Source organism: Rousettus aegyptiacus, unplaced genomic scaffold (genome assembly GCF_014176215.1).
Source record: "Rousettus aegyptiacus isolate mRouAeg1 unplaced genomic scaffold, mRouAeg1.p scaffold_m13_p_12, whole genome shotgun sequence".
Taxonomy (NCBI): Eukaryota; Metazoa; Chordata; class Mammalia; order Chiroptera; family Pteropodidae; genus Rousettus; species Rousettus aegyptiacus.
The window spans coordinates 9,385,513-9,408,581 of record NW_023416287.1 but is presented as its reverse complement, the minus strand read 5'-3'; the positions used below and the strand labels follow the sequence as shown (position 1 = coordinate 9,408,581).

At 35.5% G+C, this 23,069-nt stretch overlaps 1 protein-coding gene across 8 annotated transcripts in view; it reads left to right on the top strand.

Annotated features, from left to right (window-relative positions):
- The window catches only part of NCOA3 (nuclear receptor coactivator 3), a 92,859-nt gene that overhangs the window by 43,860 nt on the left and 25,930 nt on the right, over nucleotides 1–23,069 (top strand). For 4 of the 8 annotated variants that reach the window (XM_036229308.1, XM_016121182.2, XM_016121170.2 and 1 more), the window contains exons 2-4: nucleotides 4,994–5,073; nucleotides 21,586–21,690; nucleotides 22,568–22,740. In XM_036229308.1, coding sequence (XP_036085201.1) covers nucleotides 21,602–21,690; nucleotides 22,568–22,740 — 262 coding nt within the window. In that variant the 5' untranslated portion in view covers nucleotides 4,994–5,073; nucleotides 21,586–21,601. Of the gene's footprint in view, nucleotides 1–449; nucleotides 887–4,993; nucleotides 5,074–15,585; nucleotides 15,739–21,585; nucleotides 21,691–22,567; nucleotides 22,741–23,069 lie in introns of those variants that run through there. The other 4 variants (XM_016121181.2, XM_016121179.2, XM_016121177.2 and 1 more) reach the window with 3 other exon arrangements.

The window sequence follows — 23,069 nt, the reverse complement described above, 5'->3', positions numbered from 1 at the left end:
AAGGACAAGCATGTTACATGTTTATTATGATTTGGAGAGGAGGTGGGGAACCTATGCAAATAAAAAATTGGGGTATAGATGCAAACTTTAAATTTTTTTGTGTTGTTTTTAAAGCATTTACTGGATACACAACCATCCATTATCTTCCATCATATTATAAATTGTTCTTAGAATTGCAACCTATGAAGATAAGTCTGTCTCTTTAACCTGCCTAAGTTCACTCTTTGTCTTGATACTAGCATTAATGATTTATTTGTTAGATACTACAGGATAAAGAAACCGATTTCAAGGAGGGAGATGATAATTACTTCATTATTTCTTTTCTCAAATACATGTTTAAAATGCATGGTGTTAAATAAGATGGTCACCTTGAACTTAAAATGTTCTTGCCTTCTGCCCTCCCCTCCAAAAAAAAAAAAAAAAAAAAAAAAGGAAAAGGGAAAGGAAAGCCTTCCAAGAAAAGGAATATATGCAATCCTGGTAGCCAATGAGTTAATGTTCATTTGCAGCCTGAGGGGTCAGTTTGCAGTCTCTGTTTCCTGATTGGTTGCTAAAAGGTGAAATTGAAACCACTGTAAACTTTTGACCCTGTAGCAATTCTTGTGGAACGCTGTCCACTGGTGGAGCCCAGCGCTGCACTCACCTCCCCACCCAGCGCTCCCACCCCCTTTCCTGTATTTATTTTGTGTGATCGTGCAGCACTGCATGCAGTTTTTCCAAGAGAGGGGGGAGAGGGACACTGAGCAAGCACCGGCAAGCGCCTCGCTCGCTCGCATGCCTGTGTTAGCAACCGTGTCATTACTGACTCCAACTCAGCCAAAGATGTGGGGCCCGTTAATAAACTGGTCTGCCAACCGGATTTTTTAGTTTTCTCCTTAATCTCAAGGTAATTTTAAAAATGCAGAATGGTTATATTTACTGCCATTGTTCATCAGTGGTTAGTATCGTTGTGTAAGCAAAATGTATGGCGTAATTTCCTGGGTATGTTGAGTTAAAAATAGCTTTCATTTTCAGCAGCCTTTATATATACACCCCATTAATGTTTTCTATGTCTCATGTAATTTTTATGCAATTGGCTAACATTTTACAAAAGTCTTTTCTTCCTTGCCTTTGTCTTATTATAAACTCAAATGGCGTTTTAGTTGTGATAACTATGGAAAATAATTGTAGAAATTATCTGAACATTTAAGTTTCATTAATCTCTTTGCCGAGGTAAACAGTTTTGGATTTGTCTTGCATTCACATTTAAATAGTGCTTTACAGTTTAAACAAAGGCAAGGGCAGTTTTTTTCTTTAATATTATTATTGGACTCTATATCTTCAACTTCTGGTACTTCCTTGGATCCCTGGTGTCTGGCAGTGTAGCACATTGATGCTCAGCAAATCCTTACTGTGAACGGACATAGTTTTCATTTCGAGAACTATAGTAGCTATTTATACTTGCTTCTTTCTTAATTAATGCAAGAACCATATTTTTCTTATACTTCTGACTGCCAGTGCAGTGCCTGGCATCTAATAGGTACACAGCAAGCATTTAATTGAATTAAATGTCTTACACAAGGTCACTTCAAGAAGCTGGACTTCCAAAACCTAGGATTTTCTGAAACCAAGGCTCCCGTTTTTACTGCATCATTTAAATTTTCAGGTTATCTCCATATAGTACTAAGCATATATTATATTTTATTAAATGATGATGTAGAACAAATTATTATAAATCAGCTAGGCCCTGTATATCATAGGAGAAGTGGTAATACATGTCAGTCTTTTTAACCCTGTCCTTACTTTACTAGACATGCATATGCTGTAATGTGAAATAATTCCTGCCCCCTTGTCAAAAAGATGTTGGTATTTTAAAAAGTTTGTCATTATTGTATTACCTATGTCCTCTGGGGTACCAAATACATTTTTATTCGAACACATAATAGTGGATTAAGTAATAAATAGTAAAAAAAATTTCAATGCATTGTTTATACAGCTTTAAAGAAAGTAACATTTCTATACGATTTAAAATTTTCAGATGATTTTTAATTTACATCTATTTTTTCCCTTTCAGTATAGCTACAGATTGGTTTCAGTTGACTGATGCAAATAAAATCCATTGTTACAGTTTTGACAAAGGATGATGTATTTATCACTTGATAAATACTTTGACCTGAAAAAGGATGTTAAATTTACACCAATATTGGGTAACCTTTAAGTACCCTGAAATTTAATTGGTGAACAAACTTATTCTGTAGTGCTTTGAAGATGAGTGGGCAACAGCTCGCTAGCTTTTTCCAAAGACTGTGAATCCCCATCTCTAGGATTTTAGGGAACAGAGGAGGGAGGTCCCTTGGAGCATTGCCTGCAGCAGCATGGAAAGAACAATGAGTTTAATATGATTAATAGTAGAGTCCTTGACACCTTCTATGTTCAACAGCAAAAAGAAAGACACGTTCATAGCATTCGGTGTCCTCTTTTTGTCCATTCGTGTTTCCAAGCATCAGCATTAGTTTGGGTTTTCCTCTGTCAACTCCCCTCCCCCAGTTTTGAGCCTTTGTTTTGGCCTCCAGGCACATCTTTTCAGACTAGCTTTTAACAAAGCTCAATTTGACCCTCCCCCCATTAGTTTTCTAGTGATGTAGGTTTTGATACTGTGGCTCTTATCAGTCACATTTTTGTTAATTCTAGTAGAAAAATTAATGTCCCCTCCTTTTCAGTTATATAGTATTTTGGGAATGTGTCATTCGTTTTTTATGTCTGTGATTTTAATTTTATATGTATGATTGGTAAAGCCCAAACTATGAAAAGGGATAAGAGTAAGCTTATTTTTGATAAAGGTAAGAAATACCGTTCCAAGAAATCTTCTAGGACTATTATTTATTGCCTTTGCAGAATCTTGGTTCTAGACAAGTTAACTGCAGTTTTCCTAACAGTTCCATACTTTATAGGATCCTGGTATGTAGTACTTTTTAGAACCCTTTCAGGTTCCTGGGAGGCAAGCCAGTCATTGAGCTGTGACTACTTGGGGACCTTTCTAGTCCCAGCTGTGCACTTTGGAGGTGAGGTGGTGTTTCTTTGGATGTCTGGAGTTATGGGGTACAAAATGAATGGGTCAGCACTCCTTTAAATAGTTCTCACCAGTGGTACGATAATACTTGAGTATTAACGTAAGATCTGCTTGCCAACATTCCACACCAGGCAGCAGTACTTCTTTCTGGGGTGAGTTGTTACGGTACTGGGTACATTCTGACTCAAATCCCTTTTCCTACCCACCCCTCTTGTTCTGTAGGTACTAAGCCTGCCTTACTACCTTGTCCCTTCCCCCATATAAAGGAGCAACAACAAAAGAACCATGTCTGAAGTGAAACTTGATTTAAAACCAGGGCCAGAAAAGTTTGAATTTTCTTTACAGAAGTTTGGCCTACCTTTCCCCCCTTCATTTCCTTTAATTAAATTGGATATCATAAAAATTCAAGTCATAAAACATTGAATTCATTTAAAAACTAAAAATAATGATTGTATTTTCTCCAATTTTTTTTTATTTTAATGTGCTTGGAAATCCTTAAGTTATATTATGTGTCAAGTAGTCTTTTGGCTAATAGTTTTTATGTTTTGAACATTTATATAGTGATACTAATAAGGAATTTAAGCATTTTCATTTAATCGTCACAAGAGCCTTCTTATGAGGTGTTATTCCCATCTCGAGATATATGGCTCGAAGAAGCCTTAAGTTGACCCAGGGGTGCCTAGCTGGTAAGTGAGAGAGTTGGGAGATCTAGATCTGGTGGACTCTAAAGCTTCCGCTCTTTAACCGTCGTGCTAACAACTAGTTACACCGTTGTGCATTAGAAGATGTCTTCCGTGCACCAGTTTACTTTTGGCATATATCTCAGTTATAAGCTGGAGACTATACTGCGATTGCAGACAGACATGTTAGTAGATACATCAGCTCTTTTTATAGCTAATTGCATACTACCTGGATTTTCCTTTTTTCCCTTTGTGTACCACAGATGATGTACTCCCCTCCCTCCCAATTTTCTTACCTTTAATTTGGGTTTCAGAAGTTAAGCAGACGCTTCATATCATGTAGCTAGATTGTGATTGGTTGTCCCCTATCTGCCTACTAATTTGTCATGACTCTGATATGTTTGTTATTTGGAACTTGTAAATATATCATTTTTTTCTTAAGACACTTCCCAACAGATCTGCCAATTTCAGTATGAATGCTGTTAACTTTAAGACATAGTTATGGTTGTTGTCTTGATATAGATAACACTAGAATTAGTGGTAGTCAGATTGTTGTTTTATTGTTACATTTGGAAATTCATAAGGTGAGGGCGAATGTTTTTACTGGCTCACTTTCTTGTTGCACCAGAGCCACGTTCACATTTTCTCAAGTGCAGAAAAAGTCTGCTGTTTATATGTCGTGTATTTTATTGAAGATTATTTTGAAGAACTTGAAGAACTGCCCCTCATTTCCCTATCTCCCATTGAAAAATATTTCTTGTTGGTGACTCAAAAGTAGCCTGTCATAGAGAAGGAGAACATGTCCGGGTTCTTTTTCTTGCTTGCTTACCTTATCCATCCATCTGGTGGGTATTTAAGCATTAGGTTCTACCACAATATTAATATTGTTTTTAATTGTTATTCGTCGAACACTCCTTTTGGACAGGTGGGGACACCCCAAGTTCAGGTTACTCATTCCATCCGTTTTTAGGACTTGGAGCTGGTCTCCTCTACCCCACTTGGTGTTACTCAGTTTTACAAACTGACAGAACATATTGTGTATTCCATGCCTCACTTTTTAAGCAGAAGTAGTAATATATGGCAATATAAGGCATTAGCTCAAATTCCCAGGAAGAGGCTTCTTACTCGATAGCCTTTTTTTGGTTTGTTTTATATGTCCAGGGAAGGGAAAGGTGGGAAAAGTTAATTTGTGTGTGATTAATAATAGTACTATTATTAAGAAAGGGCAATAAATTCAACTCCCCCCCTTTTTTTTTGTCTTCAGGATCAAAATACTTGCTGAACAGTGGAGTCAGAGACCAATAAAAATAAAACCACTTGAACGTCATTTGACTGGTTAGCCAGGTAATTCAGTTTCACTTTGACTCAATCCTTTGTAATTTTCTGACTTCACCCTCTGAAGAGATCTGCCCTCTTCTTTAATTTATAATTTGATCTTAGACTTGTTTTATACTTCATGTTCTTCTCTTTAATGATAATATTAGTTGATCGAGTGAATATATATATCTGTGTGTGTGTGTGTGTATAACTTTTTTGGGGAAGAAGGGAACTGTATGCTACAGTTCACTATGAGACACTACCCCCCTGCCCACTTTTTCCTTATGTGTGACTATTTTAATGGCATTTAGTCAAAACCTGAATCATCCCCACCTATTATCATTTCACATTGTGAAGACTAGTTCCCCCAGATTACTTGTGTTAGCAAAAAGCGTTTCATCTAACTCCTCTCCTAACTTTTATAATTGCATTGGAATAGGAGAAATGATCGTTGAGAAAGCAGTGCTTTGCTTAATAAGCTAGTTAAATTTCTTTTAGTATTACCACCATTCCCTTCATTAGCTAGACTTGAAATCTGAGTCTTTGAATCCCACCCCGTTTGATACGTTTAGTAAACAGGCCTTATCTGGTTTTCTGTTTTCATGTCTCCTACATTTATTCCACTTTCTTTTATTAATTTTAGCTTCCTTGGTCCAGATTTAATAATTTCTTCCTTGTATTTGTTCACATGTCCCTTTACTGCTTCTTATCTGCTGTTTCAACCTACTTGAAATGCATATGGTCATAGGGATTGATATATAAATCAATAGAACAGAGTAGACACTAGAAAAAGATCTTAATGTTGATTGCCAAAGCAATACAATGGAAAAAGGAGAGCCATTTCAATAATTCGCCCTGGAATGAAATAACCATATTTTAAAAATTGGTCCTCAATCCTTTTTTCACACCATACACAAAATTAAAATGGGTCACAGACCTAAAAATAATGCCAAAATTATAAACTTTTCTAAACATAGGAAAATATCGGGCAGCCACTGATTTGCTGTAAGTCACTATAGTTTTGCCTTTTCTTGAATTTCCTTTAAACGGTATTCCCCTTGTGCATGTAACTTTTGTAATTGTTCCGTGATTCTTGAATATATTTTTCTTTTTCTCCTCTTTGCATTTCCGTTGTGGAAGTTTGTATTGCTATATCTTCAAGCTCACTCTCCCGCCACGCGCCCCCCCCCCCCCCAGCTGTGTCCAGTCAGCTAATAAGCCCAGCAAAGGGATTATTCATTTCTGTTAGTGTTTTTGGTTTCCGATACTCCCGTTTCCTTCTTCCTTAGAGCTTCCATCGCTCTGTGTACGTTACCCACCTGTTCTTGCATACTGTCCGCTTTTTCCATTAGAGCCCTTAGCATAGTAATTATAGCTAAAATTGCACATTTGGTTTCTTTCCTGTTTACCAGCAAACTTTTGAGGCTTCTTTGCATGTGTCATCAAAACCTGTTTTGATTTCTTAGTGCTTGTGACATTCTCATTTAAGAATGTAGGTGGTCACATAAAAACTTCATAAATGTTCATAGTAATATTATTATTATGTAAAAAAATGGAGACAACCTAAATGTCTATCAACTGATGAGTATATAAATAAAATATGATATATCTGTGCAATTAAGTATTATTCAGAAATAAAAAGAAATGAAGTACCTATATATACTACGACATGGATGAACTAGAAAGGATTGTGCTAAATGAAAGAAGCCAGTCACAAAGTACTAGGTATTGTATGATTCCATTTGTATAAACTGTCCGGAATAGATAAATCCATAGAGACAGAAAGTAGATAGTGGTTGCTTAAGGCAGGGGGGGATGGGGAGGGAGTATGTGAGATGGGGGAGGGGGATTGGGAGGGTTAGGAGAGGGACAACTAAGGGATACTGGGTTTCTTTTTGGGGTAATGAAAATGTTCTAAAATTGATTGTGATAACAGTTGTACAATTTTGAATATACTAAAAACCAATGAATTGTGTATTTTAAATGTATGGTAAGTGAATTGTATTCCCATAAAGATGTTAAAGAATATAGCTGTTTTATTGAGGAATAGTGAGAGCTCTATGATGCCATAAAGGATGGAAAAACAGTTACTTTTTTCATGGCATTGAGCTCAGAAGGCTTGCTCTCTATCTCAAACATTGCTGGGTTTCAAAAGTAACATGTTAGTTGAACTTACTTTAATTTTTCTAAAACTTCATCCAGTCTTCTAGTAATTATAGGGTTAATGTTAATTCCAGCACTGTTATCTTTTTCATGTGTCAAGAACGTTTATATCAAAAAGAATTCTTAAAAAAAAAATTAAAGTCATACCCAGACCTATCTGCACTTTCTGTTGTCCATAAAACGTTTGAGAGATACTTATAGATATCTTGTAGCAGAATGTTTGGAAATCAATTTTTTGCTCTTAGGCTTATAATAGTAATTTTTAAAAAATTACCAAGAAAGCCATAATTTTGGTTTATCTGCTATTTAGTGCTAATGAAGTGCTGTGGTTACAAGGGGAAAAGCCAAGGTTATTTTACTTGAGGTAATCAGACCACATTTACTTCCTCACCCCCTTTTAATTTTCTTTTTGGTTTTAAACTTTTAAGGGTGGCCTTCTATGGAAAGAGGACTGATGATGACTAATGATATATTTAAAATTGAAAGTAACTGGTTCTGTGACGAAATGTAGGAGAATTTTAATGCATTTGTAATTTTAAAAGTTTAAATATTTTGACTTTACTGTTGACTAAATAGCAATTTAAAAGATAAATTTTTTTGAGCAGAAGTCATGAATATTATACAGAGATGCTTTTAACAGAAAATGCCTATTGATAGTTGTTTTTGTTATTAAAGCAAAGACTGAAGGTTAAGTTGCTTTGCTTTACTGATGGAGCTTTCAAAATCTGTAGAGAAAACTGTTAAAATTTTAAGATGCCATCTTTGACATGAACAACAGACTATCTGAATTGCTATACTAATCCAGTCACTCTTTTTCTGCTCTTGGTGAAAAGGGAGGAGATAAGGTTTTAGTAACTGTTCATAGCCAGGGTTCATTAAAAGGACAGTTTTATTGGACTTGGAAACGCAGACATAAAAATGGTCAGATTGGTAATAATATAGCTCTTGTAGTACTTAATTTTGTAACTTAATTAAGAAATATAATTGGCCTAAATATCAGCTCAGTGATGTAAAAAGTGAACTGTTGTACAAATAGTCCCGTTTATATCACTGTTATAAATGGCTCTGTCTCACATGTGCCAAACTCTTAGAGTAATTACTTTCTTATGACTCAGTCTTCGTTTCCAACAACTGTTTTAATAAGAATATGTCTTTGAATCTGTGTAATATTTAACATATAAAGCCTGCATTATTTTGAAGTTGATATTGAAAACCTCTAAACTTCTGACCTTGAATAGAGTTTGCTATGTATAACCGTTACATGCAGCTGGTGGATTCCAAATTGCCCTTTTTAGGACTCTGCTTTGTGAAAAATAGTATGAATTGGGCCTGAGTGCATGGCAGCTGACATTTATCAAGAATAACAGGAGTCTTACTCATTTTCACATTTTAAAGTAACTTTGAAAGCTTTGCATGTGCACACGTGGTCAGCATATGTTCCCAAAATGTAAATATATTTTCCATCATGTATCAATGAAACTAAGTATTACTCTTTAATGAGCTTCATATATTACACTAATACCATGTGAGTGTACAAGCACACTATGTGAGTGTATTTTGTGAGTACCTGAAGAGCTCCAGTTTAGGATCTTTAATTCATTCTGTAGAATTTTATCTTTCATGGTTTTTAAATTATTACAAGTAAAAATGTACCTAATTTATTCCAGGTAGCACTCTTATTACACAATGTGTGATTTGGCATTTCTTTCATTTCCCTACTTAAAATTTGTCCATAATATAGAAAATTTAGTTACAGACCTTTTTTTCTAAATCAACTGCTAGTGTACTGCTTTTCTGTTTGAAAAGGTTTTTATAGAGCTAGTTATTTTACTGGAGGATAACATAAAGAGAATTGGAATTGCATGCTTTTTAGTCTTGGTTCTTAGCCTTATGAAATTTTCTTTAAAATAAGATTGCAATAATTTAAAAAGAATTCTAGAATAAAACTGTAAAGTTCATAATGTGTTGGCAAACTCGTTAATTAAAATAACATCTTTTTATCGTTGGTATGGGTTTCAGATACTGCACCCCTCGGATACATTGATGTGCAGATCAAGAAAACAGTAGACGTGCTTTGACTTTCTGAAGATATATCGGCCATGCACAGCTGTAATCCTACTATCTTCTCATTTTTAGATATGATTCAGTAGTGTAAGGCCCTGGAAATGGGGAGCAAGTTAATTTTTTGTGTGTATGAGAGTTTAATTCGGCTTTTGGTAAGCCTGTGGTGTGGTGTGAGGATACCATGTAAATTGTGGCTGTTTCATTAATTACCTCTCTCCCAATTCCATTTGAAATATAAGAAGCCTGAGCACCATTCGTTTCCATTTTCTTTTGGCAATTGAAAGGGAAGTCATTTTATTAAGAATGATGAATAGTGAAAGCAATTTAAAATTTAAGCTAGTTAAATTGCCAATCTTTATATTTAAAAAAAAATTGCAGATCAATTAATTATGAATTTTAACATGACTTTTCAAAGAGGAAATTGTCCTTAATCACTTGTGACCCAAGTGCTTAATCACTTGTGACCCAAGTGCCCTTTCTAACAGGAGGTACTGTTTCTGTAAATTGTTTTGACAGAGAAGTGTGCAGCATCAGAGAGGTTTAAAGAAAATATTTGAAGTGTTTACATAAGAATACTTTAAGACCACTACCAAAACTTTATTTGTATTAGTATTTGAGAATTTAGTACTTCCCAAAAGACATCTCTTTAGTTCTCTCTTAGGTTCAGACAATTTACATAAGTTATTCTGCTAATATAGGAGTTAGAAAACACACAAATAAGTACATCGTTTCCTGAATTTATATGGATGGTAGACGTAGTCACTTTATAATTACAGAAAAAAATTCTATTTTTTAATAACCTTGATGGTAAATCATAGCCATTTTTCAAGCCTACCATTTGCCCAGACACTTAGCTGTTTTATTTGGGGGGGGGGGAGAAGATGGGGGGCACATGATTTTTAATTCTTTAAGCAACTTTGTAAGGTGATGGTGTATCCCTTTTAGAGAATAGGAAATTGAGGTGCAGAGATTTAAATTTGTTAATATTATACTGGGGCTTAGATCAGCTCTGAAGTCTGTGTTCTTTCCCCTCTTTTTACTTCACTGTGCTTCATTCTGGTTGGATTCATCCATTTTATCCAGTGTGTGTGTGTGTGTGTGTGTGTGTGTGTGTGTGTGTCCCCGTGTCCGTGTCCGTGTCCTAGGCATTAATCTTGTCCGTTGAGTTTGGTTTTAGCTATGGATTCAAATATCCCCTGCTAACCATATTTATCCAGAGCTGGGATATTTGGTACTCAGATTATGAGCTGTACTATCTTTTTTATACTTTTTATCTGAAGATTTAAGATTAATTCTTTTCACACCTATTTATTCTGTTTCTTTTCATTTAGTTTTTCCATGGTTGTCAATTCTTATCTTATTAAAGATTATAAACATTTATTTTAAACTTATTTCAAGATTTTATTTTATTGGGCAGTGAATTTATCTGCCAATATTGATGAATTTTTTTGGCCATCTTTCTTAGTTCAGTTTTCAAATACACTTGTGAATTTTAGTTTATGATTTGCATTCTGAGTGAGAAATTTATTTCTCATTTCATTCGTTTGGTGACCTCATGTATCCTGTTTGCCTTGCTCCTGGCACCCCTACCTCTATTTTTGTTGACTTCACCCATTTCTACCATTCCTTCAGTTTAGCTTCAGGATTCTGTGCTGAAGTATTAATTGCACTATCAGACAGAGATATGCATGACTCAGGTTTTGTATGTATTACTCTGTCTTCTACAGCTGCAGGTGACAGTTTTGAGATAATCAGTAACTATTAATAATAGCTTTTCTTCACCTTCTTTTCATGCATTTTTTTGTTTATTTTTTACCTGTGGGCCTTGCTTTTAGTTTTGTTACCTTGTGCATGATTTGATTTCCTGACTGCCGTTGCTAGTTTCTGGAGCTTCCTGGGTTCATGGAGTCATCAATTAATTGCTGTATGTTTACTCAGTGTTTTGGTCCAAAGCCATATTTGTTATGTTTGAGCATGACTGTGCCTTTCTAAATTGATAAAAAATAAATTTTATTTGTCATTATTGCATTCAGAGTAAAGGGGGAGAGTATGTTTGCTTGACAGCAATAATCCACTGTGCCATTTTATCAGGAAGTCCTTTGTTCTTTTGATCTCATAACATGGCTTATTTATACAAACAGTCCTCAACTTACGATGGTTCATCTTAAGATTGTTTGACTTTACTGTGGGTCAAAAGCGATATGTGTTTGGTAGAAATGTATTTTGAATTTTGATCTTTTCCTGAGCTAGTGATACGTGGTAAACAATCATGATACTGGGCAGCAGCAGTGAGCCACAGCTCCCAGTCTGCTGCTCGATCACGAGGGGAAGCAGCCGATACTGTAGAGAGTATTCATTTTGTTAGATGACTGTGCCCAGCTGTAGGCTCGTGTAAGGTTCTGAGCATGTCTGAGGCAGGCTAGGCTAAGCTGTGATGCTTGGTTGGTGAGGTGTGCTAAATGCATTTTCAACTCGGTATTTTCAACTTTTGATGGGGTTATTGGGACGTAGGTACTGAAATATTTGTTAAATGAATACAGAGGATCTTGGAGAAGCCATACCAATTTCAAACCCTCAATTCCAACCTTAATCTAATCCAGTGGTTCTCTAAGTATGATTCCTGGACCCTTGGGAACCCGTGATAACCTCTTATGGGGTCCATACAGTTAACTTTTGTTTTTAGTGTGTTATTTGCCCATTTCATCCTGTTGATGTTTATACTGATGGTGTAAAAGCAGCGATGCATAAAACTGCTGGCGTCTTAGCATAAATCAAGGCAGTGGCACCACCAGACTGTACTGGTAGTCATTCTGTTCTTCACTACCACGCACTCATAGTTAAAAACCCACCCATTTCCCACTTAGGAGTGTCCTTGATAAAGCAGCGAAATTCATTAATCTTGCCTTTTGAGTGCTGTATTTTTAATATTCTGTCTAGTGAGAATGGAAAACATGCATAAAACACTTCTGCCTGCCAAAGTATGATTATTGTCTTGGGGAAAAGTACTTGTTTGATTGGCTTGTGTACTGAAATGGCCACTTTTCTAATGAAATACCATTTTTACTTGAAAGAATGACTGAAAAACTGTGGTTATTAAAACTTGGATTTTGGCCGACAAGTTCTTAAAATTGAGCAAGGCGAACCTATCACTTCAAGGGAAACATTTGACAACATTTGTTGACAGTGATAAAATTTGAGTTTTCAAGTGAAAATTATAACTCTGGTAAATTTGAATCTTCCATCATGAGTGTGACAGCTTCTAAGTACTCAAAAGACTCTTAGGATGAGATGGGTGGTGATATTAATGTGTTTTTGATAGTGTCTAATGAAATATATCAGTATTTGATCATCTGCTTAATCAATATTATTCAGATGACAGTATTTGATGTTATAAAATCATGTATGGGTAGGTGATTTGTTCAGTGTGCAAGGTAGGTCATTATATTTTAATGTAGCAGTGTGAATGTTCATTAGTATGGTTTCAGATTTCACTTGGCAACTTACCTTTACAAAAAGTACCACTTGTCAAGTTTTAGCATAATATCCAGGAAAATTATAATTATAAAAAACTATTGAAATAGCCTTTTCTTTTATAAGTACATGTCTTTTTGAGGCTGGATTTTCTTCATATGTTTTAAACGAAATAACATATTGCAGCAGATGGAATGGAGAAGTAGATAAGAGAATCCTGCTGTCTATTAAGTCAGACATAAGATTCGTACAAGTGTAAAAAAGTACCACCTCTCTCACCTAATTGTTTTGTGTTAGGAAAGGTATTTTTCATGAATTGTTTTTGTTAACATATAATGGGCTTATTATAAAATAAATTGCTGTTTCAAGTGTTTTTGCATTTTAATTGATAACATGGTAAATATTAATAGCTATAACCCAAATAACAAAAGCTTTCGAGGTTCCTACTTTTACGAGATAAAGGAATCCTCATATCAAAAAGGTTGAGAAGCAGTGAACCGGTGAATTTGATGGGAACTCTAGAACCATTTGACTTGAACCTTTCACCTCGTTGTATGTATTTGTTGCCTTGTAGGCACAGCCAGTTCCTGTTACAGCTGTCTCTCTTCTGGCCCGCTTAAACAGGAAGGGGCTGAGCTAACCAGAAAGTTTGGCCAATTTCAAGGACATGCAGTTGTCTTTAACCTAAATCTGTCTCTCTTAGTAATAAGAACCAAACTGACCGCAGAAGTTTAGGGTTGTGAACAATTGTATAACATTGTATACTCTGATACTCAGTTGTTCCTCCTTTTGAATTAGGCAGTAATTTTCATTGGAGACCTTTTATTGCACAAGATACATTTTGTGATTCTATACTTACTAGTTTATTGATTCTGATACTGGTTATCGGCTCACTGAAGGCAGAAAACTGTTTTGATCAACAGTTCATCCCAAGCACATGGCATAGATTTGATCTTCTTTGTCTATGTGGACAGCACTCAGTATGTCGAAGAGTGATTACTCTTTTATTAAAAACTTTTTTTTTCTAATTTTGTTGAGAAACGATTGGCGTACATTACTGTATAAGTTTAAGGCATAGTGTCATGGTTTGGTTTACATGTATTATGAAATGATTACCACAATAGGTTTAGTTAACAACCATCATCACATATAAATATAATAAAAAGGAAAGAAAAAAATTCTGCTGTGATGAGAACTCTTAGGATTTACTCTCTTAACTTTCCTAGATATTATGTAGCACTGTTAACTATAGATACTATGTTGTATGTTACATCCCTTGTAATTAGCGACCACTCTTAGGAGACTTGCTGAAGTTGGTTTTGGTTTTAGCCAGTTTAGTTGTATGAATGATTTTACAGGAGTTTATAATTAAAATTTTACCTCAGATATTCTCTAGTAATAATGAGTTACCCCAGCTTCATTTACTAGACATGCATAGGCAGGTTTTATGAAGTACAGAAAGAAGCTCTTTAAAGTCATGAATGATGAAACTGACCTTTGAACAGCAGCAAAAAACCAAGCTATGATTTATTTTAAATTATTTGAAAGATGCTCTTTTAGTCTTTTAGTATTTTATATTTTTGCTTGTTGAAAATTTCTTCCATTGGAGCCGTTATGACTTAGAGGCACAGATTTTTAACTCCACAGGGGACTGTAGCTTTTTAAGGGGAATAGGGAGGCAGTTGAAGTAATTGTTCAAATTTAGATGATACTTTTTAACATCGTTACCAGTGTTACCCACCTTGCAACAGGTAAATGATGTTAAGAGTGCTTTCTTATTTTCTTTTTGGACTTTGATATATATGTTTTCATTCATTTTTTTTGTATTATTGTCATCCTGAAATCGGTAATAACTTTTGGAGATTTATTTGAAGACAGAACTTCTGTTACCAGATATGTAACTTCCAGAGATATGGAAACATTTTTTTTTTTTGAAAAAGGATTCTTTTGAATTTAAAATTATTTATGCTAGGAGAGGAATTACAGTCTATGAAGAGCAACAAACTGTGAAGTCAGAAAAAGGAAAAAACCAAAACAGTGGAAACAGCACGGACTGAGCCACAGACTAACCTGCAGCGAGGATGACCCGTTCCGGAAGTCTTCTGAGTCAGACTTGCCATGTCGCGTTGCTGGAGTCAGAGACCATCTGTTCTAACCTCTGCTTTGAGAGAAGGAGATCTAGCTAAGATGTGTTTTTCCTTTGATACATCTTATTCTTCCTCTTCCACCCTTTTTAATTTTTTAAAAATTAATTCAAATTGCTTTATCACCTTTTATTTCTACATTGTTAATTTTTGTAATGTTAGTGTCACAACATCTTTCCGTTTTTGATATTGGTAGACAGGGCTGATTTCAGTTCTATAGGGGGAAGTGTCTGGTCACTTTGTTATTTACTCTGCAAGCACTCCAGTTTAGGACTATATCTGACTTGCAGTTGACCCACAGTTACCATTCCTCGTATTGTTCATCGCTTGCTTAGTACCACTCCTATAGCAGCTTTCCTGCGCTCTGCCATTTGGTTACCAGGTGGCTAATGTCCTCAGCTCTTAAGTTGTAACATTTCTTCTAATATCTTTCTTCTTTGAGGAAGCCAGAAAGCCTGGGTTAGGAGAATGGTTGCAACACACGCAGATGCGGCACACGTCGTGCCCAGCTCTCCTTTCCATCCGTATTGCTTATTGCATTTATATCAGATTTTTATTTCTGCTCTGCACATACCCCCTTAACTCCTCACCGCTTTTCGTAATCCAGGGCTTTACCACTTACCCAGGGGGGCTAAAAACTTTGTTTTTCTCTTCTTTCTCTCCTTCTTGGCTGATTATATTTTCACTTTGTTCCAAGGGACAACCTTAGGTGTAGACAGAACTTTTGATGTGTTTATCAGAGAAAACCCACAAATCTAGAAGTAAAAAGAGATCATGAAGAACCAGCATTGAGTGCTTTTCCTAGTTCCTTTGAAAGTGTTTGGGAGTCCTCTTCAGAATCTTCTAAAAGGTGCCTACTTAATTTTCAGTTATACCTGTTTAACTTAACACAGATATCGGTGAAAATAGTTTTATTCTGTTTTTATAGCATTTTTTAGCTACTCGCTACAACTCACTACACTATTTCAGTGGAAAATTGTTTTGAATTCCAGTCAACTATCTATAAGTTGAGGTCACACTGAGTTGTTCTGGCTTATTTATTTGTCTGAATCTTTTAAATCTGTTGCCATATGGGGTATTCGTAGCTATTTGGTTTCCAAATGAGGGCAGAATTAGTGTCGCTGAGCATACATCTTTGTTCTTGGTGTTGAGTACCTCAGAGGGCTCACCATTATTCCCGTGCCAAGCATATTCCCTGTGCTTTGTATTGCTTTTATGAATATGTGAGGTGTAATTATTCTTAGTTTCCAGAGGTGATAAACTTTTTAACATGTTTCAGTTTTACCTTTTAGTAAAATTGAGATTCAGCTCTCAAGTTTGATTTCAACAAATCCCCGTTGTCTTTTTATTGTGTCGTAGTAAATCAGCTCAAGAATTCAAACCCTTGAGTTTCATTTTGATAGGCTTCTATTTTTTGGAATGAGAAATACTCAAGTGAAATGACATGTCAGAAAGAAGCAAAAAATGTTCTACAAAGTATTTACCCTACCCCCACGTGCATCTTTTCTGTAATTTAGGAAGATTGTGGAGTTGGTCAGAAATACAGCCGATGGGGATGGGAAGGAGAGAGAATGGAAGTTGGAACAAGGAACGAGGGGGAGGAGGTGGTGGTAGTAAAAACACGGACAAAGGTGTTTGCAATAAAATAGTCTCATACAAGTTTTTATAACGGTTTAGAGCTTATGGTGTAGAAAGTGGAAACAAAAGTGGACAGACTAGAGTATAATGTTATAAAATGTAATAAAGTATGAAAAATGATTAGGCTAAAGAAGGGAAAACTGTCTAAACAGGAGATTTAGGAATTGTTTCACTAGAGGTGGCAGTTGAACTCCTCTTGAAGAATGAGTTAGTATTCTAGATAGAAGAAGGGTGAAGGGGAGGTTTAAAATTAATTACTTAACGTGTAAAACAAAAAAAGGAATTATTTCAGTCATCATCCTTTGTCAAAATCTTTTTCAGCATCAGTCATCTGGGTGGCTGCTGGTGGTGGTGGTGGGGATGAGGAAGAGGTATAACTGATAGGCTGTTGTTCAGAATGAAGCTGAAATTGGGTTTATGAAGCTCAAGTTTAGGTCTGTTCCTACGAATGAGATAGAGTCAGTGCATTAAATCGTAGGAGTCAGTGTATGTAACCTTTAAAACAACTAAAGAATTACCCAGCTAGTTAGGGCGCTGTCAGGAGAGTGTAATACGATTTAAATGGAATTGGCTCGCTTCACTCCCTCTGCATAGTGTATGTTTGTGAACTTCAACTCTGCTGCTCATGTAGAGGTTGAGAATTCTCTTGACAACAAGTTTCCAGTTCCAGCTAGCACCCGCCTTGACTAATTGGTATGCCCAGTTCTGGTACTAGAGCCTCTGGAGAGTTTATGTTTGAGTTCAACTTTATCAGGTTTAAACTGGAGCATTAACGTGAAGAGCCTTCGTGGTCAGCCAGTTGATTGAGAATGAAAAGACAAACATAGGAAGGGAGAAGAGAAAATGAAACCTTGTGGATAAAAATGACAGTTAACTTACATTAGGATGCTTTTCATCTCAACATATATTAAAATGTTTTACTTGCTCTTTGGTATCCCCTTTCTAAATTTTGCTGGCATTATAAACGATCGATAGAGGAAAAGAGTGACCAGTACCTGAGATGATACTGTTTTCTAGTATATGTCTGTAACAAGATAGTTTATTGTAGACACTATATATGCTTTTTCTCTTTTTTGAAAAAACTGTAGGCTGATAGGTTTGCTACCATCTGTGTTCCCATGGCACTTTACTACAGTGCATTCATTTTTAACACTTAGGAAATTATGCCGTTATAATTGTTTATTTTCTTTCGGTAGGCTGAGCGTTGTAGTGGTGTGTGGTGTCATTCATCTCTGCTGCTAGACCTAAAATGGTTCTGGGCATGTAAATGTTTGAGCTGAAATGGAATGAAATTGACATATGGATTGCATCAGTGGTTTATACTTTATCGTACTAAACATAACAGGTCATCAGCAACAAAAACAAAAGGGTATTGCCAGTTAGTTTTTATTTGAAACTCTCCCCCTCTTTTCCTTCCTCCTTGTCTCTTTTCAGCTCTTATCCTGTTTACCAGGGTTAAAATAAAACATATAGACAGGAGATATTCACTGAAAGAGTCCTCCTATTGATGAGGAGGCTTTCCTAGTGGTTCCATGTTTATGGACTTGTCTCTTCCTTGCCCTCTGCCTGACCTGTAAAAAAAAAAATACACAGGTTATATTTCTTTTAGTTCTTTCCTCCATGGTGCTGGTTCTCTTGGAGCTGCACTGTAAATTGAAATAAAACTTTTTATATGTTAGAAAATATAATCTTGTAGGATTAAGCCTTTAGACTAACTAGTGGTGACTATGTACCAAAGTGTCTTAAGAGTGTCAGTTTGGAATTTGAGTTTTGGGAAATGGCTTTATGTATGAATGGCTCATAAATTTTTTCCAAGAGCAATTTTCTTTTTTTCTAATTGGCTTGAGCAGTCTTTGCTTTTACAAAGTGCTTTAAGCAGTTGTCAATAAATCAGTTCAAATCCACAGTTGTTTAAAAACTTTCCTTGAGTTACTGTGATTCTCAGGAGACACCCAGAAACACTCCCTAATTAGCATATTAATCATACCTTGTATGACTTGGGCAAACAAGTCTAACATATAAACTAAATTACTGGTGGGATAGTCAAAGAACATTTAATCTTATAAAACACAAGAATAAAAATACTCAAACAATTTTAGGGTATAGTTCGTGCTTTTCTAATCTCAAGTTTTTTTCCTTACTATATGAGCCACTGAGTTCATCTCAAGTGGAAATAGGGATCATGGATAATATTAGAACACTTCAGAGGGCAGTTTATCTGGTGACTTGTAGAATAATGATTAGTTTTAGGGGCTTGAGGGCAGTTAGCAGCATTTAGTACCTGTGGAGCCTGAACAGCTCCTTGCCTCTATCCCAAATACTGCATGCCCCTAACCCTGGAATAATAACTTCTGTATTCTTATTGATGAGTTGAGAAATAATCTGGCTAACTGATTCGGGATGGTGCGATTCATTAGTATAAATGGTTTGGGGAGGTAAAATGCCCAAGGAACATTTGATACATTATTTTCTTGGTTATAAAGTTTGAAAATATTGTAATCCTAGTTCCGCCATTCAGTATCTGTGTGTGATCTAATGGAAAGTTATGTAGGTATTTCCCTATCTGTATATTGGGAATAATAATGCATACCTTGGAGAGTCACTGTGAGAAATTACACGGAATATGTGATATGCCCAGCACTGTACTGCAACAGATGTTACCCTCTTCTCTCTCCCTTGTTAATTTAGGAAAAGTATTAGATTTTCGTTGGTCTCTGTATCAGTTGAGTTCTACCGGGTAACCTGTCTCCTCCCCATTTTTCATGGCATGGCTTTTCTTAGGTCCCTGCCAAGTAACCTCTTGCTTGCTTAGTGACACTAGCATTGTTGATTGATGTCTTTTCCTTTTGGACAGGGAGTGAGTACTTCCTGTATCCTTGTCCATCTGGCTAGTTCGTTGTACACAATCAAGATTTCCTCCATCTTAACTGCAAATGACCAAAAGGAAAGCTAGTTAATGCTGCTAAGCCATATACAACATTCTCATGGCTTTTGAGCTGGCAAAGGTAATTCTTTGCTGCCTTTTAGCCTGAATTAAAGTTTAGGAATATTCGTTTTCTAGAAGTTTGTTGTATTCTGCTCATGTCTAAGCTGAGACATGTACCATAGCTTGATTGTTATGTGTAGAAAGACATAATATTTATATGATAAATTTTATTCAGTTGCTCTAAAATTCTTGCTCATTTTAAATCTGGTTTATCATGGTTCTACTTCTTACTCTTCCATAATATAGAAATAGGCAACATTAGATTTTGATAGCATCGAAAGTTATTCTGAATTGCTACTGTTCTGTATTTGAAGTAATTGCATAGAATATCTTAACTGACTATATAGTTGGCCCTCCACGTTCATGGGTTTTGCATCCAACAGTATTTTCGATTTGTGGTTGGGTATCTGTGGATGCACAAAGACAGTATGCATTATTCTGTGCCATTTTATATAAGAGACTTGAGCATCCATGGATTTTTGGTGTCTGACAGGGGTCCCGGAACCAATTCCCCATACATACCAAGGGGACAGCTGTAAGCTTAAAGTGTGCATTTGTCATATTAGTATATTTAAGTAGTATAGTGTAGAACTCCAGTAGAAATATTTCAGATAAGGAAAATAGTTATAAAAATGGCTCAAGGATCTGTATGGTTGAGTTTATATTGAAATACTGAGTAAATTTTGGGCCTTTGGATTCAGAATCCATGAAAAGTCAACTTCTAGTCCTTTCTGTACTGTGGTTTCAGGGGCTTGAAAGGCTTCTGTGATTGGATTGTATTCTGAGTATGACTTAAAATCATAACATTGAGCCACTAGTAATCAGTTATTTTAAGTTTTTTTCCTCTCCTTTATTTTATGTTGAAGGGAAAAAAAAAAACACCCCTCCTAGTCTTTAAAGCATCTTGGTTTTTCAGCCTTATATTTTGCTACCAAAATTATAGATAGAATGAATTTTATTGATATTTATTTCATACCTAGAGCATCTGTAAAGGCAGTGTTGTAATCTAGAACCCCTTGCTAATGATCATGTGATTTTGCTTTTCTTTAACTACATATTTTAAGTTTGATGAATATCTTGTGTGAAATTTTGCTTTTTTATTTTATCTCCCTTCCTGGTAGTATTGTGCCACCTACTGGAAATTTATGTCCTTTAACATGTCTCAGAGAATCTAGACGGAATGCAAGATGCATTTTTTAGCAAGTTAAAAAAGAAATTGTTTGGAATGTTTGAACTTCTTGGGTGACTTGGAATTCTTTAGAACAATGATTGCTTTCCTCAATAAGAGTTCAGGATGAAATTCTTACTGAAAGCTGAGTAAATGCCTTAAGATTATGAACTATTAAGTGTTAAAATCTGCTCTTTTTTTCCAACAAGAAATACCCTACATTTATTTTCTTTATCAACGAAACTTTAACCAAAGCATATTATGTTTCTGTCAGTTAATATTAAAGTAATTGTCGCTTTATGGATCTTGTCAAAATCCATTTCCCCCCCTTAGGTTTTAGTGTTGTGTTTTCTAAGCAGACTGTAATGGAGTTTACATGTTATATACACAATCTAGGTTTATTTTGAAGTAACAGAAAAAAAAACATATTGGATGATAAATATTAATGAAATGATCTAAAGGAAAAAATGTACTACTTTGAGCCTGAAATAACGTAGACTTTTATCATTTGAATACTTCTTACCAAATGACAAGATAAACTCTTATTTGTGCTTAACTCAGGTATAAATAAAATGTAAGATTTTACCAGTGGAAGAGTTTGTGGCCTCTTTTTCTTGTTATTAAATATGAAGAAGATGTCCAATTCTTTGTGAGGTATTAATGTTCACATTTTTTGGAGGACTTGAGAAACATTTCTGTCTTGGGGTTGAATGTTCTGTATAACAAAACTGGAATGTGAACTCCAAGGTTGTCTTCAGAATACTCATTTATGATAAAGAATATTGAGAATTATCTAACCATTTAGGGAAAGTAATTCTGAATTACAAGATTCAGTCATCCAAGCATGTAACACCTTTAGAGGCATGCATATTTTATAATGTTTTTATCTTACTGTTCTTTCTTAGTTGCTGATGTATATTCATGATGAGCGGATTAGGAGAAAACTCCTTGGATCCACTGCTCCCTGATTCACGAAAACGCAAATTGCCATGTGATACCCCGGGACAAGGGTAGGCAATTTCCTGATGCTTTATTAAGGTCTCCATCCCCCTGCCTTTATTTTTTGGTTTAAAGATAACATTTCGATGTTCAGTTATTTATATTCTCTGGCTAGATTTGTTTTTGGTTTTTGTCTTTGCCTAAGTACTATTATTCTGCTTTATAGTAAGTAGCGATACAGTGATGAAACGGACATCGTTATGTAACAGAAGCATTTTCACTCAGGTAGAAGTGAGAATATTATACTAACAGTCTGTGATACTGTGAGAAGCATTTCTCAGCGGAAGAGGTAGGAGTTAGGAATAGATAACCAAGATTGTTATAAATAAGAATCTTTAATATCCATTAAGGACAAGTTATAAGTTGATATTTTTGCATTTGTGAGGTTTCATTATTCTTTTTCTGAATTAAGTTAGACATTTAAAAAATAGAAATAAAATATTATATTTTATGCAGTGATATTCTGTAGCCTTTTTAGTATTTGCCAACGTCAGCATCATTTGAATTTTAATGTGATAGATCCAAAATAAAAATAATCTACAATTCATAGAACTTCATCATTAATAACTAGCTACCACTGTTTTTATTATTATTTGTTAGTTTTATTGTTTCTGCGAGGTAAAGACTTTATCCCCAATTTTCAGATGATGAAACTGGGACTAACTCTGCTCAAGGCCATTGGGCTAACAAAAAGATGGACTTGAATTTGTTCGCATGAATTTCTGCTATGTTCTACTACTTCTCCAAGGCAATGTTTTGATAGTTTCTATTGGCTAAATTTAATTTATTTATGTAGGAAGGTAACGGTGTGGCAGAGGGACTGATTCTGCTTACGGCTCTTTTATGATAGGCATATTCATGGCTTTTTTTCCTCCTTCCTCTTCTTAGTCTTACCTGCAGTGGTGAAAAGTGGAGACGGGAGCAGGAGAGTAAATACATTGAAGAATTGGCTGAACTGATATCTGCTAATCTTAGTGATATCGACAATTTCAATGTCAAACCAGATAAATGTGCAATTTTAAAGGAAACAGTAAGACAGATACGTCAAATAAAAGAGCAAGGTAATACAAAGTAAGAAAAACACTCAAGTCTTTTAGAAGGAGCTTGTTAACTGTGTTTACAATTGCCTTTTTGTTACCTTGTTGATCAGGTAGGGGCTGCTGCTAATTAGGCTAGTCTCTGTGGGAGTGGACAGATGAGTTGACCGGCTTTGCTCTGTAGAAAACCGTTAACACAACTGGAAAAAGGCCAGTGTTGCTCACCCCGTCACGTGTTAGTTCCCTTTCAGGAAGCCATGGGATGGATGTTTAGTAGTATGTTTAGTAGTCAAAGAAAATTTAGGGTATCTTCTGCCCTCCCGGGTAACTCTAAAATTTAATTTTAACATTTA